This window comes from Scatophagus argus, chromosome 19 (assembly GCF_020382885.2).
Source record: "Scatophagus argus isolate fScaArg1 chromosome 19, fScaArg1.pri, whole genome shotgun sequence".
Classification (NCBI taxonomy): Eukaryota; Metazoa; Chordata; class Actinopteri; family Scatophagidae; genus Scatophagus; species Scatophagus argus.
In genome coordinates, this window is record NC_058511.1 from 7,021,218 (window position 1) to 7,045,011 (window position 23,794).

Consider the following 23,794-nt stretch of genomic DNA (forward strand, 5'->3'; position numbering starts at 1 on the left):
ACACTTTTAAACATCCACAAATACATGAAAAGCTCTCACAAAAATGTAAGTGAACCTTTGCCCGCATGCTGCTGAACAAAATGAATCATACTGACTCAGAATCAAAACCAGAGTCACCTGCTGCTTCTTCTTACCTGTACTTGGAGTGTGTTATCACCACATATTAGATATAGATAACTAGATGTCTTAAAGCTCTACTGGCTCTTTTATGACACACACACACACACACATATCTATGTTATTTAAACTGTTTCAGGCCATGGTGATTATCATATTTTAAATATTTTGCACAAACAACATCATATTTTATTCTAGAATGATAAGCACAAGTGTGACAGGCCACATTTATAATGTTGGCATTATATTTAGGTGTGACAGTTACTGAGCGGTGGTACAGTGTGTGGCATCTAACTGTCATGGCTATGAAGTCAAAACATCTCATGAATAAGGCCTAATACAGAAACTATGTTGTATATTAGAAACAGTGCTTGAGTGTGAATATACTGTAAAATCCTGCACTTAATTACAAAGCTGAGGTATTTGTACATCTGTTCTCACAATTTTATCTATTTTTTCCAAACCAAACAGTAAAATCAAGAAAGTAATCATCAGATGAATCCATAATGAAAATAATCTTTGGTGACAGCCTACATAAAATGTTTGAACATTATGAATCAGTAGTAATAATTTAATTATATTATGTAAAAGCCTACACATATATCATTAAATATACAAATACACACCATTTGCCTGTACTGAATATTTTTAATTGTTATGATTTATTTTTACTTTGTTACTCCTGATAATACATGTATACTTGTACTACATTTTCAGTGCAGAACCTCCTTGCAGTGGAGCATTTCTACAGTGTAGTGCTGGTACTGTTACTTAAGAGGATTTGAAAAACACTGACAAAAGCAACAAACACACATAAATTTGAATTTAAGCCTAAATTCAGAGAGATTTGTCAGACTCAGCAACACCTGAAATTTGTTTAAATTTGTTGTTGATTAAAAAAAACAAACTGGTGTCTCATCACTTGGCTAACCTTTCACCTCCTAAGGGAAGTCTATGACAACTGTTTGATCAGCACTACAACACAGGTGAACTCAAGATAAGTTAATCAGACTGAAGACAGCAGTTGGACATTGCATAAGGGTTGTGCAGCAGTGTTTTTTTTAGAAAATATTTTAGTGGACAAAATTATTTTATTAATTATAAGAAATAATACAAAGAAAATTGGCAAGTTAAAGGATTATTGTAAATCTGTGCTGAAGTCCATCTGAGGAGTTCAAACACTACAAGAATTACTACAAGAAATTTAAGCATAACTCAAGAGAGGTTGCCACAAAAAATAAAATGTGCATAAATCATACAGGTATTTTGTTAAATTGTGCAGCTGTTTTCAATCACTCAGTGGTGTTGTGGAAAGAGTAAAAACAGAGAGCAGATCAATACGGCTCAATGCGTTACATGTGGTGTCATTATATGGCTCCAGTGGATGCAATAAATCTTGACAAGATGTACACAGAATGAGTGGGGGGTAAAGATGGACTTTGAAAGGAGCAGCTCACCTAAAAATGACATTTCGGTCATTATCTACCCATCCCCATGCAGCATTCTCCTAGACAACTGGACTGAACGACAACAACAAAAATAATAATAACATTTAGAAAAGTGTACAATATAAAATGACTCATTACCATTCACCTGATGCAATCAAAGTCTCGAGAAGCCCTAAGATCTCAAAGTGATTTGAAAACGTTATTTGCACTGCATGAACCCAAGTTTTAACCCTGTTCAGACAAAGTGACTGCTAGCTATTTTAGCTTAGTGGCTACAGTGAAGATTTTTACCTAAAACTGAATGTAAATAAAATCTTTTCAAATCACTCTATGATATCTTTTCTTCCAGAAACTGGTATTACACTCAGCAAGCCATGCTATTGTATTTATTTATTTATTCATTTGCGTAGTTTTTAAATATTATGAATAATTCCCCATCTGCTTCAGTTAAGTGAATGCTGCGATGCTGTTTTGCTGTAAAGTTCATGAAACAGAAACAGAAACAAAATCCTACATTCCATTAAGTGAGTAGATAATGACTGAATTTTCAATTTTGGATGAATTGTTCCTTTAAGGAATAAAGGTGACTTATAACAACAACAAAAAAAACAAGCAGTAAAGTAAAGCAAAGTAAAGTAAAGTGAAAAGAAACATGAGGAACAAGAAACATTACAAACATTAAAAAGTTAAGTAAAGTCAGTGAGTGATTAGTATATTTTTTTATAGAAGCAGTAAACTTTAAAAAGCTAAACTGATTTACCCAATTTGACATTCAAGGCTTCCCAAAATCTTTAAGACCTGATTGCATCTTGCTTGTAGTCTTGAATTGGACTGTTCTGGGTCCTCACAAGATTAGATGAAGACAGACCCATGATTTGTTTTTAAGAGCTCAGCAAAATCAGCTCACATCTGTGACTGTGGTGACACTATTTTTGATATTTCCAGATAACAACCATATTGAAGTAAATTTGATAACAAGCATAAATTACTACAACTACAACACTGCGCAAAAAAAATGTGCATCAACTCATGGATGAGAAGGTTGATCTCAGAAACATTTATGGTGCAATCTTTTGGGCAATCAGAGCTCTGTCCCAGTGAGGGAAGTGCTTAACAATAGATCAAATACCTAGTGCTTCATTCTGTATGCCAATCACCTCTACTTTGCATATTGCAAAACTGTTGCTGGGCAAATTGGACAAACAGTGTTTAGACAAGGAATTCTCTGGTGATTTTTCCTGTTGTTGTGGGTTTGAGTGAGTTCCTCAAGGACTTAAAGAACATGACTAAACTATCAAATGAATGTATATGTGTTGCATCTAAAGCAAATCTGTGGAATGGCCAGTGTGGAAAAGGTAGAACAAAGTTTACATGCTGGTAATAATGAAGCTGTTAAAACCGCAGAAAAAAGTCAAAGGGTCATTAGTCAGTGACAGACCTATATACTGTAGTTTATTTGTAAGAACTGGGAAGACTTTGGCTTTCCAACTGAGCAGCAGATAACCCAACTTCAGGAGAGCACCTTTAGGGTTTCTTTGCTTTGACTGAGGCAGAACATACAGATAATGTGGTTGTTCTACGTATTGGGAAACAGCAGAATCTAGAAATTGCATAACTGATAACAGTATTAGTTAGCCTTAGCTTTCAGTGTTGACATGCTGGGGCTGGCTTTGCTTTTAATTTATTGCATAACAATAGAGAAGAAGAGCTGGCATGCAGTAGGTGTTAAACTCATCTGCTGACCAACTACATCTGGGCAGAAAATGGCTTGGAAATGTTTACATGGATTGTAAGCTGAAACATTATTTAACGGCACATTACGTGCCCTATTTTAGGAGAGTACAGTAATCTGAAAATACTACCCTACATCTCACTGAGTAATAACTTGTAAAATCTCCAGGAACTGGTTGATAAAACATTGCAGCACTACTAAGGAGAGGCAGCCATGGATCAAAGGTTTCTGACAATGCTCCTCAAAATCTCCATCAGGGATTCAGCTGAACTACGCTGTCTTGACCCTTTTATATAAAATTGTATATAATTTTGGATCATACTGAATGAACTAAACACATTCTGCCACATACTGTAAGACCAGGCTCAAATGTTCCCCCAATAAACAGTAACATATCATACATGCAGACCCAAATCTGCTCATAATCAATGTACAGTACAGCATTTCTACTCCTCATGGTTGTACAGAATGATATGCTACATAGTAGTGAATTTTAAACTATGTGTCTATAAAACTAGAAGCCAGGCAGTCACAAACGGGCCTGAGAAAGCAACCACAGTCCTATGAAACACAGAAGCTCTGATTCCAGTCTATTCATGGTGCTGACTGATTCGCTAACAAGTGGGCAGTGGTATAACAGCAGCATGATGGTACAAAGAATATGTTCCAGTGTCACCCTCTGGTTGCAAACAGACATTACATTTGTGCATCTGATATCCAGTGTCTTTTTTAAATTGAAAACACAATGACATTATTCAAAAAAAGTAACACAAAAATAAATAAAATTGAAATAAAATAAAATGAAGGTTTTTCTTATTTATTATAGAAAAGTGCATTAAATATCAGGGAAAAAACTTACAGTCCAGATCATAATTGAATTCTCACCATATTTTTATTCTACTTTTCTTCTAGCAGATGCACAGCCAGGGCAGAAATGATACCCCTTTTAATGTTTAGGACTGTTTCACCATCCTCAGGGTTCAGTTTCACATCACACACACCTTCAGAGGATATCTATACAAAAATGTGTGACTTTTACCATTTAGTCTTATAGCATATGCATTTCATAGCATAAAGCGCGTTCATGCTACTGGATGTGTCACTTAATGGAAATCTGCTGATGTAACGCACCTCTCCATTTCAGGAGCATCAGAGCTGGGTGCAGGACCAAGGACAGGGTTGCCCTCTATATCCATGTCATCCACCTTACTCAGGCAACAGCCAGATGGGACAATGAAACTACAAGTGTGAGGTACTTCAGTTTCAACCTATTTTTAAAAAATACTTTAGCTTTTCCCTGTTAGTTATAATGTAGAAGAATTTTTTTTTTTAAAGTTTAAAAAGTGCTCTAGGGATAAGTCATCATTCATGTTTTAATAGCGAATATGAGAAAAAAATATATGCATCAAAGCATTAAAGTTCAACTTACATCTGGTCTCCTAAAATATAGTGTCAGTTATAAATTATAAATTTAGCAGTTATATATTATAAATTAACATATCAAAAATGCTGGAACTTACTAAAGCAGGGTAAATTCTCTTCTTGGGCATCTGAAAAGACAGTTACAAGAAATCACATGCTCTTCCCCTAACAAGAAAAGTACTTTGCTTCAAGAAAAGATCAGTTTTCACTTCTTTTTAAAATTAATATTACATTATATGGGAGTACTGTCTCAGTTCAGCCCATACTGTATGCATGTGTGGAGAAACAAAGGCAACTAGTTTCATAAAGCTCCCCTTCAGTATGACTGCCAAATGTGTGAACACAATCAAGAAGCATTTTGCATAAGATAATTAAACTTTCATGAATTAATATAATATTATAATAATATGATAGTATAGAGATAATATCCTGTTCTTGCTTCTTAGGTCACATATACATTTAAAATTTCTTAATAGTTCCAGGTTTTTCCAAAAGTCTTATTATAATGAATGACAGATAACTTTGTGTAGGTTTATGTCAAAATTGCACCAGCAGCAGCACCTTTCAGTTGAATACTGTTGAATAGTTGAGGAAGTGTTGGACTACAGTCTCTGTCTGCCGTGTAGACATGATGTTCTGCATGTACACAAAAATATAAGCTGGAGAAAGTGAAACACGATTTAGTACCTTGAAAGGATATTAGTTATTTTAATTGCACTGGTTTTTCTGGTTATTGTATTATGACAGTTGTGGAGAAATCCTCACTTTTCTTACTTTTGACATACACTCAACTGAAAACTATATAAAAACAACATATGTTATGTTTTACCTCATCATCTTCATTGAATTTTGTAAATACATGCATATTCTTAATTTGATGCGACATGTGACATTTGATGTGACATGTTTCAAACAAGTTGGTACAGTTTCTTTTTCTTTTCTTGTTTTTGGGAAATGTAAAGATGAATTTCTTTTTTTTATGATTTTTTTATTAAAAAAATGAAAAATGATTAGATCATTTTCAGTTATAAGAATTCAAACATGATAATTATTCTAGCACATAATGAATCTGAGATAAAACAATAAGTAGTCTGTATTTGACGTGGAACAGAAGCATTGGAATGAATGGAAGGTGCACGGACCGTTATTTTCTACTGAATTTTTATAGTCATTTTCAAATATGTGCTAGTTTTATTCTTTTATTTGTCATATCACTCTATAGATGATGATGTTAATTTAACTTGTTAAAGTGGTTAATGTAAACTTAAATTAGATTTATTTTCAGATGTTCATTAATGTTAAGACAAATTTCCATTCAAGAATTTCGCAGTTAACAGATTTATATTTAGATTGTAAACGATGCCCTTTAGCTGATACTTATAGAGAGTATGACTCTTCAACGTTGTATGCATGTCTGCACAGTGTTAAATTTTCATATCTCATTGTCTGTACATACAGTAAGTATTGGCCCACAAGAAAGATGCAAGCCTGCAAAATTCTGAGCTTTGAATGGGCTGAAGAGTCGTGGTTTACAGCGCATCCCACCTTTTTTGGAATTTGGTTATATGGCATTAAAAACAGTAATTTTGACGTTGCCCTTGTTTTTGCAATATCTACTAAAAACATAGTCCATGCACTATTTTCTTATAACTTCCTGTTACAAAATATTTGGAGAGGGCTCAGTCTCTCCATTGTGGATAGCCATTTTCTCTTCAGCTTCACAAACTGTTAAGTAACTGGCTAGTTTTGGTGCTTATCTAAAAACAAAAAACAAAAACAAAAAACACATTAATTCTTTAATCATGACTCTAAATAAATTACAATTACTAATACAATTTGATGTGTTGTTTTTATTTTTCAATTTTATTGTGAATAAACATCATGGAGCAGGAAATATGACATTTAGACATTAGATTGCATGCATTTTATTGATGATTTTCACTCTTTACAGGAAGATGTTTTTCAGTAAAATATTACATTTTCAATATTTGTACACATTAAACCAAGCATATGAAAATGCTGCAACATTTTTTTGTTCTGTGTTTTATTGTTATAAATATGGTTATGGAGCTAATTGTCCATACTCCTTCCGAGCATGTGTTTTGAACAGCTGGTAGTGTTTCATGTGACTGTAGGTCTGTGAGGGTTCCTTACAGCTGGAAGGAAAATGGAATGTCAATTTCAAGTTTTCCTTCACTAACTTTCATGTACACTTGAGCCTCCTCCGAAGCTTGCTGCAGGAAACCATGAACAGTGTTATTGAACTGGTCCACTACATAAATGAACATGTCCAGAATGTACTCAAATGCATTGTTAACACGCTCAATATCTAAGGTCGAGATCTGATCAACAACATTCTTTATGACTGTGATAAAGTTACGATAGAGGACGTTGAAGTTGACGAACACTGCATCTAAATAGTCAGACTTGACTGAGTCAACAAACTCCTGAGATTTCTCAACAACAGCCTTCAGGGTCTCACCAATCTTCATTAGCATTGTGTCAAGACTCTCCATATTTTTCACAAAGTCCACCAGTTCATCAAAAATGATCCTGAAAGTTGTTTTGACTTGATCCAAGATTTGGTTTCCAGCAATTACATCACCAATCGGCATGCGTAATTTCACACTGCTGATCATGTCAACAAATAAGTTATAGTAGACCTCCATGTTGTCAGAGATTCTCTGGATGGTTATATCTAGCATAGCAGCAATGCTGGTGGTCAGCTTCTTAAGAACCTCAGGGAGAGTGGTCATCTCATCAGACCCAGGCAGTTTGAACTGGGTCTCCCTCAAGACCTTGATGACAGCATCCAGGAAGACCTGGACAGTCTTCTGGTATTGGACAATGATGTTCCTGAAGAAGACTGACAGCTGGCTCAGTTGAACGTCATAGTTCATCGCAGTGTTATAGGCCTCGTCGATGTGGTTAACAACATAGTTCTTCAACTCCTTCATGTTTCTTGTGATCTGGTACTTGTCAGCAAACACTGTGAATGTAGATATGACGGAAGGCAGTTTTGTCTTCAGTTCAGACAACATTACTTTAGGTACCTCCATGTTGTAGGCTATCTGCAGGTTCATCTTATCAGCTTCCTTAGAGGATGATCTGATGACCAATACGTCAACATCAACTTCTGGGGCAGACTGTTGAATAGAAAGGAAACAAAATATTAATTTTGCAATATTTTGACTTGACTATTTTTTTTTCAATCATGTCACAAAGTACATATTAATGATACTCACAGGATAACGGCCATAGACTCTTGCACTCATCTGAGATGGGACTCGGTTATTAAATTGAAATCCAAGAAAGCCAGTCGTAGGGGTTGATACTGAGGCACTGATGCTATCTCTGCGAGCAGCATAACGAAGGTTCACATCAGTGAAGGTAGGACTGGTGATGTCCACATTCAGAGTATGGCGAGAGTAACTGCAAGAGAAGGAAAGCGTTTTAATTTAAAAAATCACAATTAATACATGATGGCCTGATATTTAAGAAGTAGGGATCTAATTAAAGTTAAATTTTCACCTGTCGTCAGCCTGGCGCTTTCTCCTGAAATGTCAAAAAAAGAAGTTAAGTATTATAAAAGTGATAATAGTGATAATAAGTGATAATAAGTTTAACATTTACTGTAAACACAATGTTACCTGAGGGCTTGGTTAATGACATGGTTGACATCCATGGTCAGGTCGGCGTGTGTCAGAGCCACCTTGCTAATCATGTTCAGAGCTTCATTTTCAAAGTTTGCAGTTGTAGACACTGTTGAAATAAATATTTTTTGTATGGTTTGGTGTTATACAATGCTTGCAATATAAATAAATATGTTCAGGGAATTTCATCAACTCACCATCCATGTCATAGTCCAAGAGCTCAATGACAGAAGTGGCAGAGGATTTAAAGGTGATTTTGAAGACAGGAATGTTTCCCTCTCCTACAGCTGCCAGGTTTGTGGTGTACAGTGGGCTTACAAATTTTAAATTGCCAGACAACTTCTGTTTGGTGGCGCTCACTTCAGCAACAGTTTTCTCGAAGATGGAAAAGTCACCCAGGCTGCTTGGCTGAGAGATATCAATCTCAATATCAGCAGTCAAAGATGAGGTTGGTGCAAGATCAATTGTAGCCTGAGCAACATGTTTCCCATTGGTGTTGAAACCGAATAAGTTTGCCTCATTGTTCCCAGTGTACTTCAACACTGTATACACACGGCTTAGGGAAGCTTCAACGGCAAGATTCTCATTTACATCCATGCCAAAGACTTTGGTGGTTCCATAGTTAATCTTGGCATCGGCAAGAACTTTAGAGGTGGAGCGTAGACCATCGTTAGTCAGATACAGATTCATCTCATTATCCAGGACTCCCAAAACTAAATAGTCTTCAAGCACTGTGCCATCCATGTTTGCCCTTGTGGATGACTCCACTGAGACATATTCAAAGGTTCCTTCCAGCTTCACACTGTGGTGTGCATCAGCCTTTCCAACAGCTTTGATCACAGGGATATTGAAATCGCTCTTCATTGTCAAGGTTGAGACAGCATTTGGTTTGGTTTTGGTGTCTGCAACCAGATTTTGGTTTGCCTCCAGTCTGAGTATAGGAACAGCAATCTTTGCAACAGTAGCCACAGAGACAGCAGTTTCAAAAGTCTCAGCACTCATGGTGATGGTGCTGTCATGAGTGCCTTGAATGTGAATATTTTCAAGGGACAGGGAATTGGCCAACTTGATTCCTCTCTTGGTGGTTAGACTGGTGGTGCCATCAAGTTTGGCTCTTAGACCCTCAAAAACAGAGGCTGTGGTAGCTCCCAGACGGAACACCAGATCATCCTCAGCATACAGTCCAGCATTGATATTCAGATTAATGATGGCAGACTTAAAGTATAATTCTGTCATCAAATTACCCACAGAAGGAATCTGGATCATACCCATCATATCAACAAGGGGGGCATCCTGACTTTTCTTGTAAACAAACTTGGCATTGACATCCACAGTCTGCTCAGTGGTAGTCAAAATGTTGTTCAGTCCAGCCTGTTCATACAAGTTAAGATCACTGATAGCTGGAGTACGGAAGTCAACAAATAGCAGGTCAATCTCAGGAATGTTGATGGGAGATTTCAGGAAGTCAAGATTGGCTTCACTTTCCATGGCAACAAAGATGCCAGCCTCATTTTCATTATTGTCAACAGTGAAGTTGTAGAACATTTTGTACTGGTTTAGACGAACCAGAGCTACAGTGTTCATCTGCTGGCTGTCAGGTTTGAAGATGGCTGAGTAATCATTCTGTAGATCTATCTTTGCAGTCAGAGTTTCTAAAATATTGACCTTGGCATTTCCTTTGTTTTGGAACTCAAACACAAACTCAGTAGGACAGGCAACAATGTTGATTCCATTGGACAGGACTCCACTGACTTCACCATTCAGTTCTGTGTCATGGTTTGCTTTTACTTCAACCTTCATATTGGAAAGGCTGGCATGTCCAGAAGCTACAAAAAGACTGTTCTTAATAAATGGTGCCTCTGCCTCATTGCGGACTTGAAACTTGAAGAAGTTAAGGGTGCCAGATTCAGCAGTAACTTGCTGTTTCATCTTCAAGATAGTAGAGTCTGTGTCACCAGTGAAAGTTAAAGTGACAAAACTGGGTGTGAGTGACAAATGCAAGTTGCTTTTGTGGTTGCCATCATCAGCATTGCCTGAATTATCAATTGTTACAGTGAGGGTGTAGCCATCTTGACGAACAATTGCTTTCTGTATTCCTTTAGCCTCACTTCTGACGTTGATGATAGGGAGGTCCACCAAATGAGTGTAAGTTGTATCAAGAGAGGCAGACATTCCTCCTCCTACAGCAATAAAGGCTGTGTTCCTAAAGTCTGCAGTGTAAGGTAAAGTGGTAACCTTAATGGTAGTTTTGGCTTGGGCCTGGGCTGACAGGCCATAGAGAGTTACAGATGCCTGGTGTTCAACTCCAAGAGCTTGATGGTTCAACTTAAGACTCTCTGCCAAGACAATACGACTCATTTTTGGGATTGCAATACGAGCAGTGGAGTCAAGTTTGTAATTAAGAATTTCAAAACTTGGAGATGTGGCCTCAGATATAATGAATCCAGTGAATGTAGGTGTCATTTCACTTTCAGTGGAATTCCGGAACTCAGCAGATGTCTTGACAGTGTAGATAGGAGTTTGGAATTTGATTTCACCATAGAGTTTACCAAAGCATGGGATCATGATCTCACTTGGAATAGTTGGCAGCTTGATCTCAGGAACCTGAAGAGACTTAACAAGCTTTTCTACAGGAACTTGAGGGATTGTGGGGAATGAGATCTCAGAAAGAGTGATTTCTGGGAAGCTTATCTCAGGGATGGAGGGAAGGTAGCTCAAGGTCAGGTCTCCAAAGAAAGCATCAAAATCAAATATTTTGATCTCAAAGTTTACAATGAAATCAATTAGATCAAAGATTTTCTGCTTGATGTCATCATAGGAAATTGTGGTGGCTTTCACAGTGTGGAAGCCCAGGATGGTGAACTCAGGGATGTTCAGCTGTGATGGGATTTCAAATTGGCCAATCTCATGCATTCTGAACTTGACTGAGGGCACAGCAAGATCAGTGAAAGGAATGGTGAAGGATGGTGTGTTCAACTCAGCTTTCTCAAGTTCAGTAAGGAGACCATTAATTATTTGCTTAATCTCGCTGATGATTTTCTTTTCAGGTACCATGTCTTCAATCAACTCAGCCAAAAAGCTGAACATTAAACTGATGTTCCTTATGGCTGTGTTATAGGATTCACTCACAAAGTCCAGATACGAGGCAATCTCAGCTTTGACATCAAAATTTGTAATTTCTTGTTTTATAAATTCAGCAAATCTTCGAAGGTTATCAAACACAAGCTGATCGATGATATCCTTGAAAGATTTAAGAATTTCTGCCACTTTGATTTCTCTCAGGCGTTCTGTAATGCCTCTACCAGAGGATAAGACAAAGTTGATAAAATCTCTTGTTGCCTCCAGCTTCTGGGGGATTTCATGAGCCCTGATCAGGTCATTCACATAAGATGTGTATTCAGCAATGACTTGGTTGGTATAATCCACAAACTCATTGTAGTCCAATGACTTCAGCTTAATCACAATAGTTTCAATATACGTATTCAGCTCTTGAATAATATTCTTCACCTCAGTGGTTTTCAAGTAGTTGATAGCATCCCGGAAGACTTGCATGAATTTAGAAGGAATGTCTGCATCCTTCACCGTCTTAGCTACAGTCCTGATGGTTTCCTCAATTTTGAACTTCTTGATCAGTTCCACAACATTTTCTAAGATTGCTTGGACCTTTTTGTCGGCCTCAAACTTTACAATCAACTCTCTCATCTTGGCATAGAATGCGTTGATGTGACCAACGATGTCAAAGTCCTGAATCACTTCTATAATATAATTTGTTAAATCGCTGAAAATCTGTGTAGGAATGTGACTGAACAATTCCTTGATGAAAAATTTAAAGTTCATGGATGAAATGAACCTCTTCAGCTCAGCAATAGCTTCCTGCATGTCAAAGGTCTCAACTATTTCTTTAATGTCCATCATAACTGACTGAAGTGTAGCCTTGACTTCATACTTGGCATCAATGTCATGCAGGAATGCGATGCTGCTGCCCCTCAATTTTTCCAAGTCAGTCTGCTGGATCATCTCCCTCATGGTATCAATCACATACACAATCATAGCCTTGATATCATACTCCTCATTAATAGCATTCAGCTGTTGCTGGATCTTCTGAATGAAGGTTTCGGGCAGAGTGCAACTAACAATAATCTCCTTCATCATACCAGAAAAATTTTGTATGTAAACAGCGAGTTCAGCCAGCAATTTCTCAACAGTAACCTTCTGATTTCTCAAAAAGGCTTCCACATCCTCCAAGGAGATGAGATATTTTTGGCTAAAATCATTGAAATATTGCTTCAGATGAATTAGGTTGCCCTCTATATTTAGTTGAGAAACAAAGTCACTTACATGTTGGGGAACAGCCTCTAGTTTAGCCCATATCTCCTCATTGTTGAGGTAGTCTTGTAGTGTTTCTGCAACATGTACCACAAAGCCCTTGATGATTTCCATGACGGCAGGTACATTTTCCAAGAGAGGGAACTGAATTATATGACTGTCTGTGTTCTTGTCATACTTGACAAAGCCAGTGACAGTAAATTCCTGGTTCTCTGTGGAGTCTGTGTTAAAGATGTTTGTGAGAATGGCACCAGAAACCTCAATTCCAGTTCTTTCAGCAGTGTTGTAAACACTCATGTCGTGATTAAAGGCATGCCCATTCACTTTAGACTTCATCCTTAAACTGGTCTTCTGCTCGTGGAGGGACAGAAGAGTATCCATCTTGTTGTCAAATGTGGTCTCAAGGGAAATCCCATTATCTAACTGCTGGTTTACTGATGTTCTGCATTCATGTGAGCTAGCAAAAGCCAGAGGTTGTGCTTTAAGGAGGAGCTTGCCATAGAGCTGTGCAACGTGCTTTCCATACATAGTCATGTCTCCATCAGCATTGAAAATGGCATCAAGGTTGAAATCAAAAGGCACAATACTGCAACGGATGGTGTGGTCAAAGCGCATTGCCTGTGAGTTGAAACGGGCATCATTGGTGATCCTGGCAGCAAGACCAACAACGTCAAGCTCTGTGTTGTGGCTCATGTGAGTTCCAAAGAGTTTTCCAGTGGTGCTGCACTTTGCATTAGCGGTCATATCAGCATAATACACCTGATAGGTGTGCTTGAGCTCCTCTTCACCATAGGTAACTTTCACGTTTCCAGTCAGGTCCATCTTGTACAAGTCTGCCTGCAGCTGAGCCTCATTAATGAAGGTGCCTGCCAGGAATTTCAAGTTGTTGTTCACATTTGCAGAGGCAGTGTAAGGTTTCAGAGCAACGGTAATATCATGAATATAAGAGGCATACTCAGTTGCTGTGGCCTCAGCCTTTGAGTTAAAGTCAAGGCTAGAGAGAGTAATGGTCATAGTGTTGGCATTATCAACTTTGATGTCACGCATTGCAGCCTTGTTGGTAATGGACAGAGTAGCCCTTGAAGCATCAAGCCCAACACTGAAGGTGTTTTCCATGGCTAAGGGGCTCTGGAGGGTGGTTGTTCCACTTGTGGTCAAACCATCTTTATTCATTCTCAGAATAGCCTTGTGAGTAATCTCATTTTCAAGGAGCTTCACAGTGGCATCACTGTTTACAGCCAGACCAGTGACATCAAGAGAAGCAGTAAGAAGAGAGTAAACACGGTTTTCAGTGTGGTCTGCATTTGTCTCCATTCTCATGACAACCTCACCAGCACCAGCTGAGCCCTGAGCCTGGTTGCGAATCTTCATTCCAAAGGCAAAGGCATTTGCATCGCATTTCAGTGATAGCTTGCTGTCTTTGAAGGAAAGCTCAGCAACATGGGTGAAGATGTCTTCAAAGGCATTGGTGTTAGATACAACAGAGAATTCACTATTGGCTAGGGTTGCTGCAATTGTGTTCTTGGCTTGAAGGATGGTGGAGTCAAACTCAACAGTGGAATCAATCTTTGCTTCCAGCATGGATGGGAAGATAGTGAATGACTGTGTTGAAATGGTCTTGCCATACATGGGGCCAGCCTTGAATGTTCCCTCAAAGTTGCTGTCAGCAGAGATTTCTTTAGTGTTGAGTCCACCCATAGCAGTGTGCTCCAGTGCAACTTCGAGACCAAGTGGGCTTGTGGCTTCAAACTTGCTGCTTGATCTCACACTGAGTTTGTCTGTGATCGTTGCATCTTCAACAATACTAATACTGGCTTCAACAAATTTATGGGTCAAAGAGCTTTTCAAATGGGCCTTAATGGAATCAGTGGTGGCCAACATTCCAGATCCTAAATAAAACACAAGAAAAAACATTGGTCTTTCAACAAAATGTTTAAATACATTCACTTTTGTATACTATATTCATACCAAAATATAAATAATCCACTACTTTTGCATTTAGCAGAGAACAAAAAAAAAAAAATCAACTGAAGTTATATCACATTGTTTCACATAATCAATGGATGTTGAAAACTAACTGAAAACTGTTGTTGTTCAAGAGTGAACAACAAATAAGGGGTAACGGTGTACACTCTGACCGTATTTATTATGAAATACCTTCAATCTTTATTGAGAGGATGTCAAGCGGGGAGGTTCCTTTCACTTCAAACTTGGTCGAGTAGCTTGGTGTCTGCACAACATCTTTGCCAGCAGCCATTGAGGCTTCCATGTCGTATAGGTTACTTCTCATTAGAGTTGAAACTTCAGCTTTGCCAAAAAGAGGAATAGACAGAGTGACGCTCTCGGGTACAGCAAGCTCTGGGATGGGAATCTCCATGGAGACAATCTCCAGTCCAAATTGGGGTAGAGAGATATGAGGTATGGTCAAAGCTGGTGGGAAGTTAAGCTCTTCTGTTGACTTTCCTCCAAGAGGGAGAGGGATGGCAATGATGAAGCGCTCATTGTTGAAGTGGTAGACAGCCTTCGCCTCACTGTTACAGACAGAAAAGTTACATCTATAAATATTTTTGAAAAAAATATTCACATAATTGAAACATTTATCATGGAATTGTTCATACTTACGTATTCATGAACAGTGTCTTTGGCAGGGAAATTTCGGGCATATCAGGTACTCTGAAGTTCTGAATGTAAGGGATATCAGCACCATACCTTTCCATGTAGTTGTTTGCTGCCTAATTAAAAAAGGCAATCAGTGTTTTATGCCTGTTTCACATTTTTTTACAAAAAAAAATTTGAATCATTGTTAAATTCAAGATTTATACCTCCACAAACTTCTTGAAGATGTGACGGACCCTCATGTCAGTCTGCCCCACCTGCATGTCAAGAAGTTCGTTGCCATACTTCTCAACAATATCAGAATTTGGCAAGCTGCTGGTGTCAGTGTTTACATCAGACTTGAATTCAACCTCAATTTTGCTGGCATCTGCAACAACAGAATATAATAAAATTAATCCTGAGACCTGAAGAAATATTCTTCTAAACCCCAGATAAGAGTTAAGCTGGTATAGGAGACTTATTCTAAACCAGGGTTGCTCAAACTCCTTCCCTCAAAGGAGAAAAATTTAAACTTAACTGTGGACCACAGACCAAAAGCAAACACATAATGTTGTTAAGATCTAAAATGATACTAAGATCCCAGGTTTCCTTAATTAACTGATCTTCATTAATTTAACCATTATGGTATTTCATATTCTAGCATTTTTTAGTTTTCTCTTTTTTTAATCAATGTTTACACCAAGGTGTCAAAGGTGTTGTGTTTTAATTAAGCACCATTCCAAAAAAGCATTTAAGAAGACCTCTCCTGCCACTTGCTCATCTCATAAATTGGAAGAACAACAGCAATAAAAATGACCACATCACGCTAAATAATAAATCTTTTTTTCTCTGAACTGGGTCTAACCTACACCATAGTGGTTTAACACTTCAGATTCAATCATAACTAAATTTGACTGAAAATTATCCACACTGCAGCACCAATACTGTAGGGTTAATCATCTTCAGTACCCTCTGAATGCATCTCTACAGAGACACAGCGGTAACAAACAATCAACCAGTGTTGGGAAAGTTCACTTTCTACATGAACTAGTTCAAAGTTCAGTCCACAAATTTCAAAATGAACTAGTTCAGCTCATAGTTCATAATTCAAAATTTTGAACTAAGTTCAAGGTTCCCAAAAAGAACTAATTCATAGTTTTTTTTTCTTCAATAAGCTGCTGCAAGCCATTATCAAAAGTCAAAATTATTGCCACACAGAAATATGAACGAGTTCATGAACCATCATTCATTGAACGCGTTCAGGCACAACACTGCAGTCAAATAGGGTTATTTGACACATTCTGGAGTCCAGTTATCAATATCACTTGCCTGCCCACATAACACAGACTACATATACATAGACACACACACACACACAGATACATCCACATCCAGAAAACAAGCTGCCCCTACTGCTGGGCTCGTTATTTAAATCATAGTTGTATCTGTAAAGTAATAGGGTTTTTTATTTTGCAACAACAAAGTAAAAAAGAAAAAGAATAAGGTAACATAAAGTCTAACATTTCCTGAGCAATGTTTAGGATTTATATGTACCTGTTCAAGATGTAAGCAACTTTTAAATTAATTATGTAATATTCAGATAAAAAGGTTAAAATTACATTACCATATTTCATTGCGATTTTCTGCTCAGAGGTGGCTTCCATGACCTTGATTTCACTCTTAAGTTCCAGTTCCAGCTCTTCATCACGCTTCAGGCTTGCTGTGACAGTGGCGTCACCACTGACTGAGGGGACAAGAAGTTGGACTTGCAGCATACCTTCCTTCATGGCCTTCAGACTGAAAAATGTAACAGTGAGTTAGCATAATCTTAATTATGACACTGATGTTTTGTCATCAGGATTTATGGTTCATTTCTTACTTGGCACGGCCAACCAGGGAGAGCTGAGGGATGTTCCTGTTTATGAAGTCAAGAGAGATGGAGTGAGTTCCCTTGCCCTTGGTGTTTCCATCAACAACTCCCATCCTGATTCCAGCCTCCACATCATAGTCAGGGATCTGGATGTCAGCTGTGATCACATTCTTCCTTCTGTTATATTTCATGATTGCTCTGGCTTCAGTTGGGTCTGCACCTGTTTTTGGCAAACAAATCTATTAATATTCCATAACTCCACTAAACTTTAGAGCTTTTCCAAATTGAGTTTGTAATGAATCTGAAATATTTTCAATATTATACATTACCTTCAGCCCTCAGAATAAACTTCACAGAGTCAACCTTCTGCCGACCCTCTTCTCCCTCTCTGAGGAGCTCGTAGGCAACAGTGGCTGTATACTCAGTGACTTCACCAGTGGGGTGGAGCTCCACAGCAAATCTGTTTAGATAAGTCAATTAGACAATATTTCTATGTGATAAATTTTGAAAAGACAGTTATTTGCTGGGAGATTAGGAAGTCTTGCTCACTTGCTGTCTCCAGTGAAGGGGAAGTAGGGGGCCGTCTCCTGAGAGAAAGCATCAATGTACTGCAGAGTAGTGCAGTATTTCATTCCAGCGAAGACAGGAGTGCATTCACTAACATCTACCTGGTCCATAGCCATAGGGGGGATGGTCTTCACCTCTGATCCAGTCACTGCTACCAGGGTGTTTCTAGATTTTGAATATAGAAATGTACAAATTCTTGCAATCACAGACATAAGATACCCATAAATTATATTTATATTCTTATTATATTAATTTATTAATTCTATTATTTAAAGCCATGGTTACACAAAAAATGACTGCACTTAAGCTATAATTACATCTATTTTTATGTTTCCCTCATTGAATAACATTGTTCCCCTTATACTTTGGCTGTTTCTTTCTCCTTTAATAGTGATGGTGTTATCTGTGTCTTGTATTTAGGTTGGAGGAAACTGCATCGCATCTGAAAATTCTCTTTGGACTTACGTCATTTTGATGAGCTTTGTAGGACTCACTGGAGCAGGGATGGTCAGCTTGACATTGTCACGTCCCATGGAGAGTTTAGCTCTGACCCCACTTTCATGGAAAATGTTGGTGTGCATCTCTAATCCAGAGCTGACATACTCAGGGATGTAGGAGCCAACCTGAGTTACAAACTCAATGCCAGCAGAGGGCATGAAGGTAACTTCGCTCTGCGGAAATATGGTTGACATAGGTGACTTGATGTGTTGATTCAGTGTAGTATAAAATCATATATTTAGTTGTGTGTACTTGTATGAAAATGCTTTTAAAGATAATTACCATGTCACGTGCAATCTTAAGTTCACCCTTGATGCCAGGGGTGAAAGTACCAGACAGTGAAATCCTCAGAGGCACACCAGTCACAGTAGGCAGGAAGAATTCATTGTCCATGAAGATGTAGTGGGCAAAGATTGTGTGGTCAGTCTTGGTCAGGAGTGCCTTCATTAGCTGTAGCAAATAAAAATACACAAGACAAGTTATTGAAATCATAACCAAAAAACGTACAAATTAATTAATTGCTTCAATGTCAGCTTTTTGCTTAAAAATATTATTAACAACTCTCTTACATCAGTTGGGAACATCTTGAACATCCTGTCAATCATTGTGGCAGCAGAGTAGGCCACCTGCTCCATTTCATTAGTCCTTAGATATCCCAGCTCATTTCCCAGAAGTCTCAGATAAACCATCGCCTCAGGAGACTGTGCTGTCTTCAGTTCCCTCACAAGTTTGTTGAGGTTGCGTCCAATGTCCCTCATCAGATTCTGGGAGGCCTATACATGGATGTACGCACTTCATTACAAGATTTTTCTCTTGTGGAAAAGCTAATCATTCCTTGATCACAATGGTTTTAGCCTGATTAATGTGTACAAATCAACTCTGAGTACCTGTCTTTTCATTCTGTCCCTCTTCAGAGCAGGCATCATGTTCTGCAGGATCTCATTGATTCTGAATGGCAAGTTGTCAGAGACAAAGTACATTGTCTTCAGGGCAGTGTCGGGGAAGAATCCATTCTTTCCAAACAGGGCGTCAATGGTTGGCTCAAATCCTTGGCCTTCCAAGCCAATCTATAATAGCAACAACATTTTTTACAGTCACATCTTAGCTTATTGAAAAATCATCTCAAAGCCAGTTTGTATTAAAACAGCTCACAGTGATTACCTCCATCATGTCAATGTCATAGCCAAATGCCTTCAGAGTCATTTCAAGCATGACCTCTTTGGGCAGGTAGCTGGTACCCTCGAAGATCACGTTACCCTCCACAGATCCAATCTTGTAGTTGCGGGAAAACTTGGTTGGGTCCATAATGGGTCTGATCTCATTACCCTGCATGGCAGCATGAATCCTCTGTCTCAATCTGTGGGAAAGAGAAAATATGTTACAGTTAAACAACTGATGGGGAGCAAATCAAAACATCTACTTAACATGTATTGAAACAACAAATGTGAAAAATATAAAGCTGCAACTGCTTTCCACTTACTCTTGAGTCTCTGGCTCAGATGAGGACAAAATGTTGGTGATGTGGGAGTTCACAAAGCTCCTGACTTGTTCGTCCTGGTCCTTGGGCAAGGCATCAGCCAGCTGGACCAGTTCAGTGGGCTGGGGGTCCTTCATAAGTACCAGATATGCAGCAATACGCTTTTGCATAGGGCTGGTACTGTCTAAAACCACCTGCATGAGAACCTCTCTGCCCTGAGACCAAACAAGAGCAATTAAATGACTGTACAGTAGATTTATTCCAACTAGTGTGTCAAAACTCTGAAATAATTTGACTTGCCTCCTCAGGTACAGGAGTCAGCCTATACACTTGAATGGCAGCCTGCTGCACAGCTGGGGAAGCTGCAGGTTGGTTTACACACTGGATCACAGCAGCTCTGAGTGCAGGACTAGCAGTTACCACAGCTGGAGCCATGTTTCCAATGACCTGGAATCAAAACAAAAATAATAGTTTTCCTCACTGAACGCAGTTCAAATTCAGAGATTTGGGAACATCTTGAACATGCTGTCAAGTTCCACTGGATGACCTCTGAATGACCCTTGATGTCCCATTCTCTTACACTATCTGACTTTGAAATGTATATTATACTTTCCCTGTATTTGAACATAATATATGGTGCTTTCCATTGAGCACACTGTTTAATTGTTTTTCTCAGGCAGTGTTATTTAATTCCGGTCAATTTACAGTGAAACGTACAGTTTATACGAATGTATAAACCTGCTAAACAAAGAAATGCGTTGCATTTTGAGCTATTGGGTGAGAAACCTACTCTAAGTGTCATGAAAGTGTTGTCCTTGTCACCAGAACAGTCACCCAACTGGGAAGCCATGAACTCAGCAACAGAGTGAATCTCAGGGATCAGTTTTCCTTCAGCTTTGTAAAACCTGTTGTAGAAATAAGATGCTTAGAATTCAAATCCTGCGTATCTTATTTTAAACAAACAGGGAAATATGTTCTGAAATGTTGTTCAGATGTTTAACCTGGAAAAAACTGCAAAAACTGTTTGCTTCACTCACCTCTTGACAGCATTGCTCAAGGCATACATGATGGGCTTGCTCGGTTTGTATTTGGCCATCTCAAGCATGTCATTGATCAGGAGGGCGGAGGGATTAGAGATGAGTCCCACAGCAAAAACACCAGCATCAACCTCAAGTGAAGAGGTGTCAAATGTCCGGAGGATCTGCATGATGGCACTGCTGCACTCAGGGGTTCCACACTGGGCCAGAACCTGGTAGGTCAGGACACGGGACACAGCGAGAGCCTCAGGAATGGCGGGACTCAGGGTCTCAGTCTTCATTCCACGGACCATGGTGACAAGCTTGTGGAAGATGTGGGCCCTCCTCTCACCCTCCGACTCAGGCAGATTGGCCAGTTCTCTCAGGAGATTCAGACCTGCATCCTTATCCTGGACAACACTCTTGTCCTCAACAGCCTCCATGTGAAGACCCTTGACAATGTCACCTGTGATACACACAGAACATTTTTATTGTGAGTTCACGCTACCTGTAGTGACCAATCAACTATAAATCAAAACAAAGCAGTTCAAACTAAGGGCTTACCATGGTCAAAGATTCTATCATTGTGAGGAGAAACCTGAACCAGAGTCAGTTGTTGCTTTCCGACATTTGTAACTCCATATTCTCCCCTGTAGGAAATAAAACCCCACATGGGTTCAAAATTTCATAAGTCTCTTGCACATACTTACATAACTGAGCATATTATTGAGTCCAGAAGAGTATCAGACTTACTTGTGAGAGAAAGGAATGAGGATGTGGTTCTCAGTGCAGGAACCAGAGGTCATGTGTTTCTTCTCATTGTCAAACTTGTAGTTGCAGGTCTGTGAGCTTCTGACCAGCTGGGCAAGAGGGTAGTGCTGAAGACAGACATATAATCATATTAATGTAGTAGATAAACTGAAATAAAGGAGTTGAAGAAAGTTTGCATTGCACTTCCAAGATACCATTTGTCAATCAAGAAGTCATTTGCTGTGCAGTTAAATCTCTGAATTTCCTTTGTCTTTTCAACACTGTAGCTATTCAATGTGCTATTGCAATTTGAATTTCATGACTATCCGAGACTTGATGCGCAGGACAGCTAATGAGAAAATATTAAGTTGTTACCCCAGACAACAAGGTTAGGATACTTTACCATGCCAGAGACAAGTGCCAGGGGGCTGGTGTGATCTCTCATGGGGATAAATTTGTCACATCTGGACAGATCCCTGTTGAGGCTGATGTCAGTTGCAATGTCCTCTCTAGCGTTGACAGTGTAATAGGTCTTGCACTTGCCGTGGATAGTGGGCTGGAATAGATGAAAAATGTACAACTATCAGCATGGTTTACCTTGAAGGTGGTACTAAAATATGCAGGTGGTTTTTTGAATTTATTTTATTGATTTTCTGTTAATCAGTGTACCATGTTTTTGTTCTTGTCTTCTTCCAGCAGAGGCACAGCCAGGGCAGAGATGATACCCCTCTTGAAATTCAGGATGGTTGTTGTCTCACCATCCTCAGGGTACAGTTTCACATCGTGCACACCCTCAACCACAACCTTCAGAAGATATCTAAAAGGAAATTTAGGAAATTAAAATTATCAGTGTGAAAGGCCCCAAAATATTAATGTTAAAAGTTTCATACAGACATCACTGATTTTCACTGAATACCTTTCCATTTCAGCAGCAAAGGCATCAGAGCTTGGTGCAGGACCGAACACAGGGTTGCCCTCTGCGTCCATGTCGACCACCTCACTCAGGCGACAGCCAGTGGTGCGGATGATGAAACTACAAGTCTGAGGTACTTCAATTTCAACCTGTGAGAGAAAGCAAATGTTCATTTTAGCTCATTTTTGAAAATGAACGAAAGAGAAGAAACAGATGACTGTAAATGATTGTGAGGGATGTTTCTCGTACCGTGCAAGAGGCCTTGGGTCCATTCTTGAGCTGTGAGGCTCCGTTGATGGCATTCAGAGATTCAGCTTCATACTGGTATTCATACTTGTGCAGAGTTTTGTACCTTTTAGCCACTAGAAGATAAAGTCAGTGTTGAAAAGAGATTTTCTATGAAATACACAACATATTTAATCCCATAAAATAACTGTAAATGTGTTGATTGGATGTCAACACAAAAATCAAACATATCAACTTGAACATGATCACAGCAAGGGGTCACTTACGCAGGCAGGTTGGCTGATCATCATCTTGGGCAACTGTTGAGAAAAAAGTCAGGTAATTCACTTTTTAGAAATTATAATGAAATATAAAAATATGGAGATGGACTGTAAAATAAAATGCATAATAACTATACTGATCCATAGGTCCTATGTTATGATTATTTGGTTTGTCAAAAAGAATACAGCGCAATTTAGGAAATATGTGATTAAATAATTTGGAGAATAATTTGAACAGTGAGTGCGCATTCTAAAAATTAAAATACATATATTAAAAAAAAATAAACACTTTCATATTGTTAAACTGTGTACAATGATTTCTAAGAACTACTCACAAGCCAAGGCAGATGTGCTGAGGAGCAGCAAAAGGCAGAGCTTTGAGTCCCCCATGATGGGTTCGTTGAAGCTCTCTCCCTTGGAGTTGGCGAGTACTCAGACGAGACTGATTTCTCAGCTTCAGCTCGGCACTTTTATACACTCAGGTGGGCTCCGTCAGGGGACTGGGAGGCCCAGACAGCGCTTTGAATGCTCAAAGTCCACCCCACCTTCCTGTGTGGAGGGACAAAGGCAAAAGGTTTAAAAGATACTCACAGGCTTACAAAACTGATCAGATCTGATAAATCTTCAAAATGTATTTGTTAGTTACATTAGAGAGATTCGGATCGATTAAAGTACATTAAAATGGATATTTCACTATTTTCAATATAACTGAGAGATCCATGAAGAGCATTTGTGTTGTTGCAGTGATTTTATTTTTTTCAGATTAATTATGGCTTTTTACTTTTGTCCGTCTGTCAGAAGAAGTAACACATGTTGTCAGCCAATTCAGCTGTTTATATAAGAAAAATTATATTTCCTGTGATTTACTGTTATTCATTGTGAAGATTCATATGACAAATGGTTA

General features: G+C 38.6%; 1 protein-coding gene across 1 annotated transcript; it reads right to left on the reverse strand.

The window, feature by feature from the left end:
• Positions 1 to 6,561: 6,561 nt before the first annotated feature.
• On the reverse strand, positions 6,562 to 23,367 carry apobb.1 (apolipoprotein Bb, tandem duplicate 1). The gene is made up of 29 exons (XM_046372866.1): positions 23,226 to 23,367; positions 22,897 to 22,929; positions 22,634 to 22,746; positions 22,388 to 22,533; positions 22,141 to 22,288; positions 21,875 to 22,027; positions 21,475 to 21,599; positions 21,286 to 21,371; positions 20,743 to 21,187; positions 20,496 to 20,610; positions 20,006 to 20,152; positions 19,709 to 19,920; positions 19,390 to 19,585; positions 19,116 to 19,295; positions 18,798 to 19,001; positions 18,511 to 18,678; positions 18,196 to 18,401; positions 17,713 to 17,895; positions 17,493 to 17,623; positions 17,173 to 17,383; positions 16,918 to 17,090; positions 15,521 to 15,681; positions 15,321 to 15,430; positions 14,856 to 15,229; positions 8,570 to 14,587; positions 8,370 to 8,481; positions 8,251 to 8,274; positions 7,965 to 8,151; positions 6,562 to 7,865 (listed from the first exon to the last, which is right to left on the reverse strand). Exons 1-29 carry the CDS (start codon positions 23,278 to 23,280, stop codon positions 6,870 to 6,872), a joined length of 11,412 nt encoding a protein of 3,803 aa, XP_046228822.1. The 5' UTR covers positions 23,281 to 23,367; the 3' UTR covers positions 6,562 to 6,869.
• Between the last annotated feature and the right edge of the window lie 427 nt (positions 23,368 to 23,794).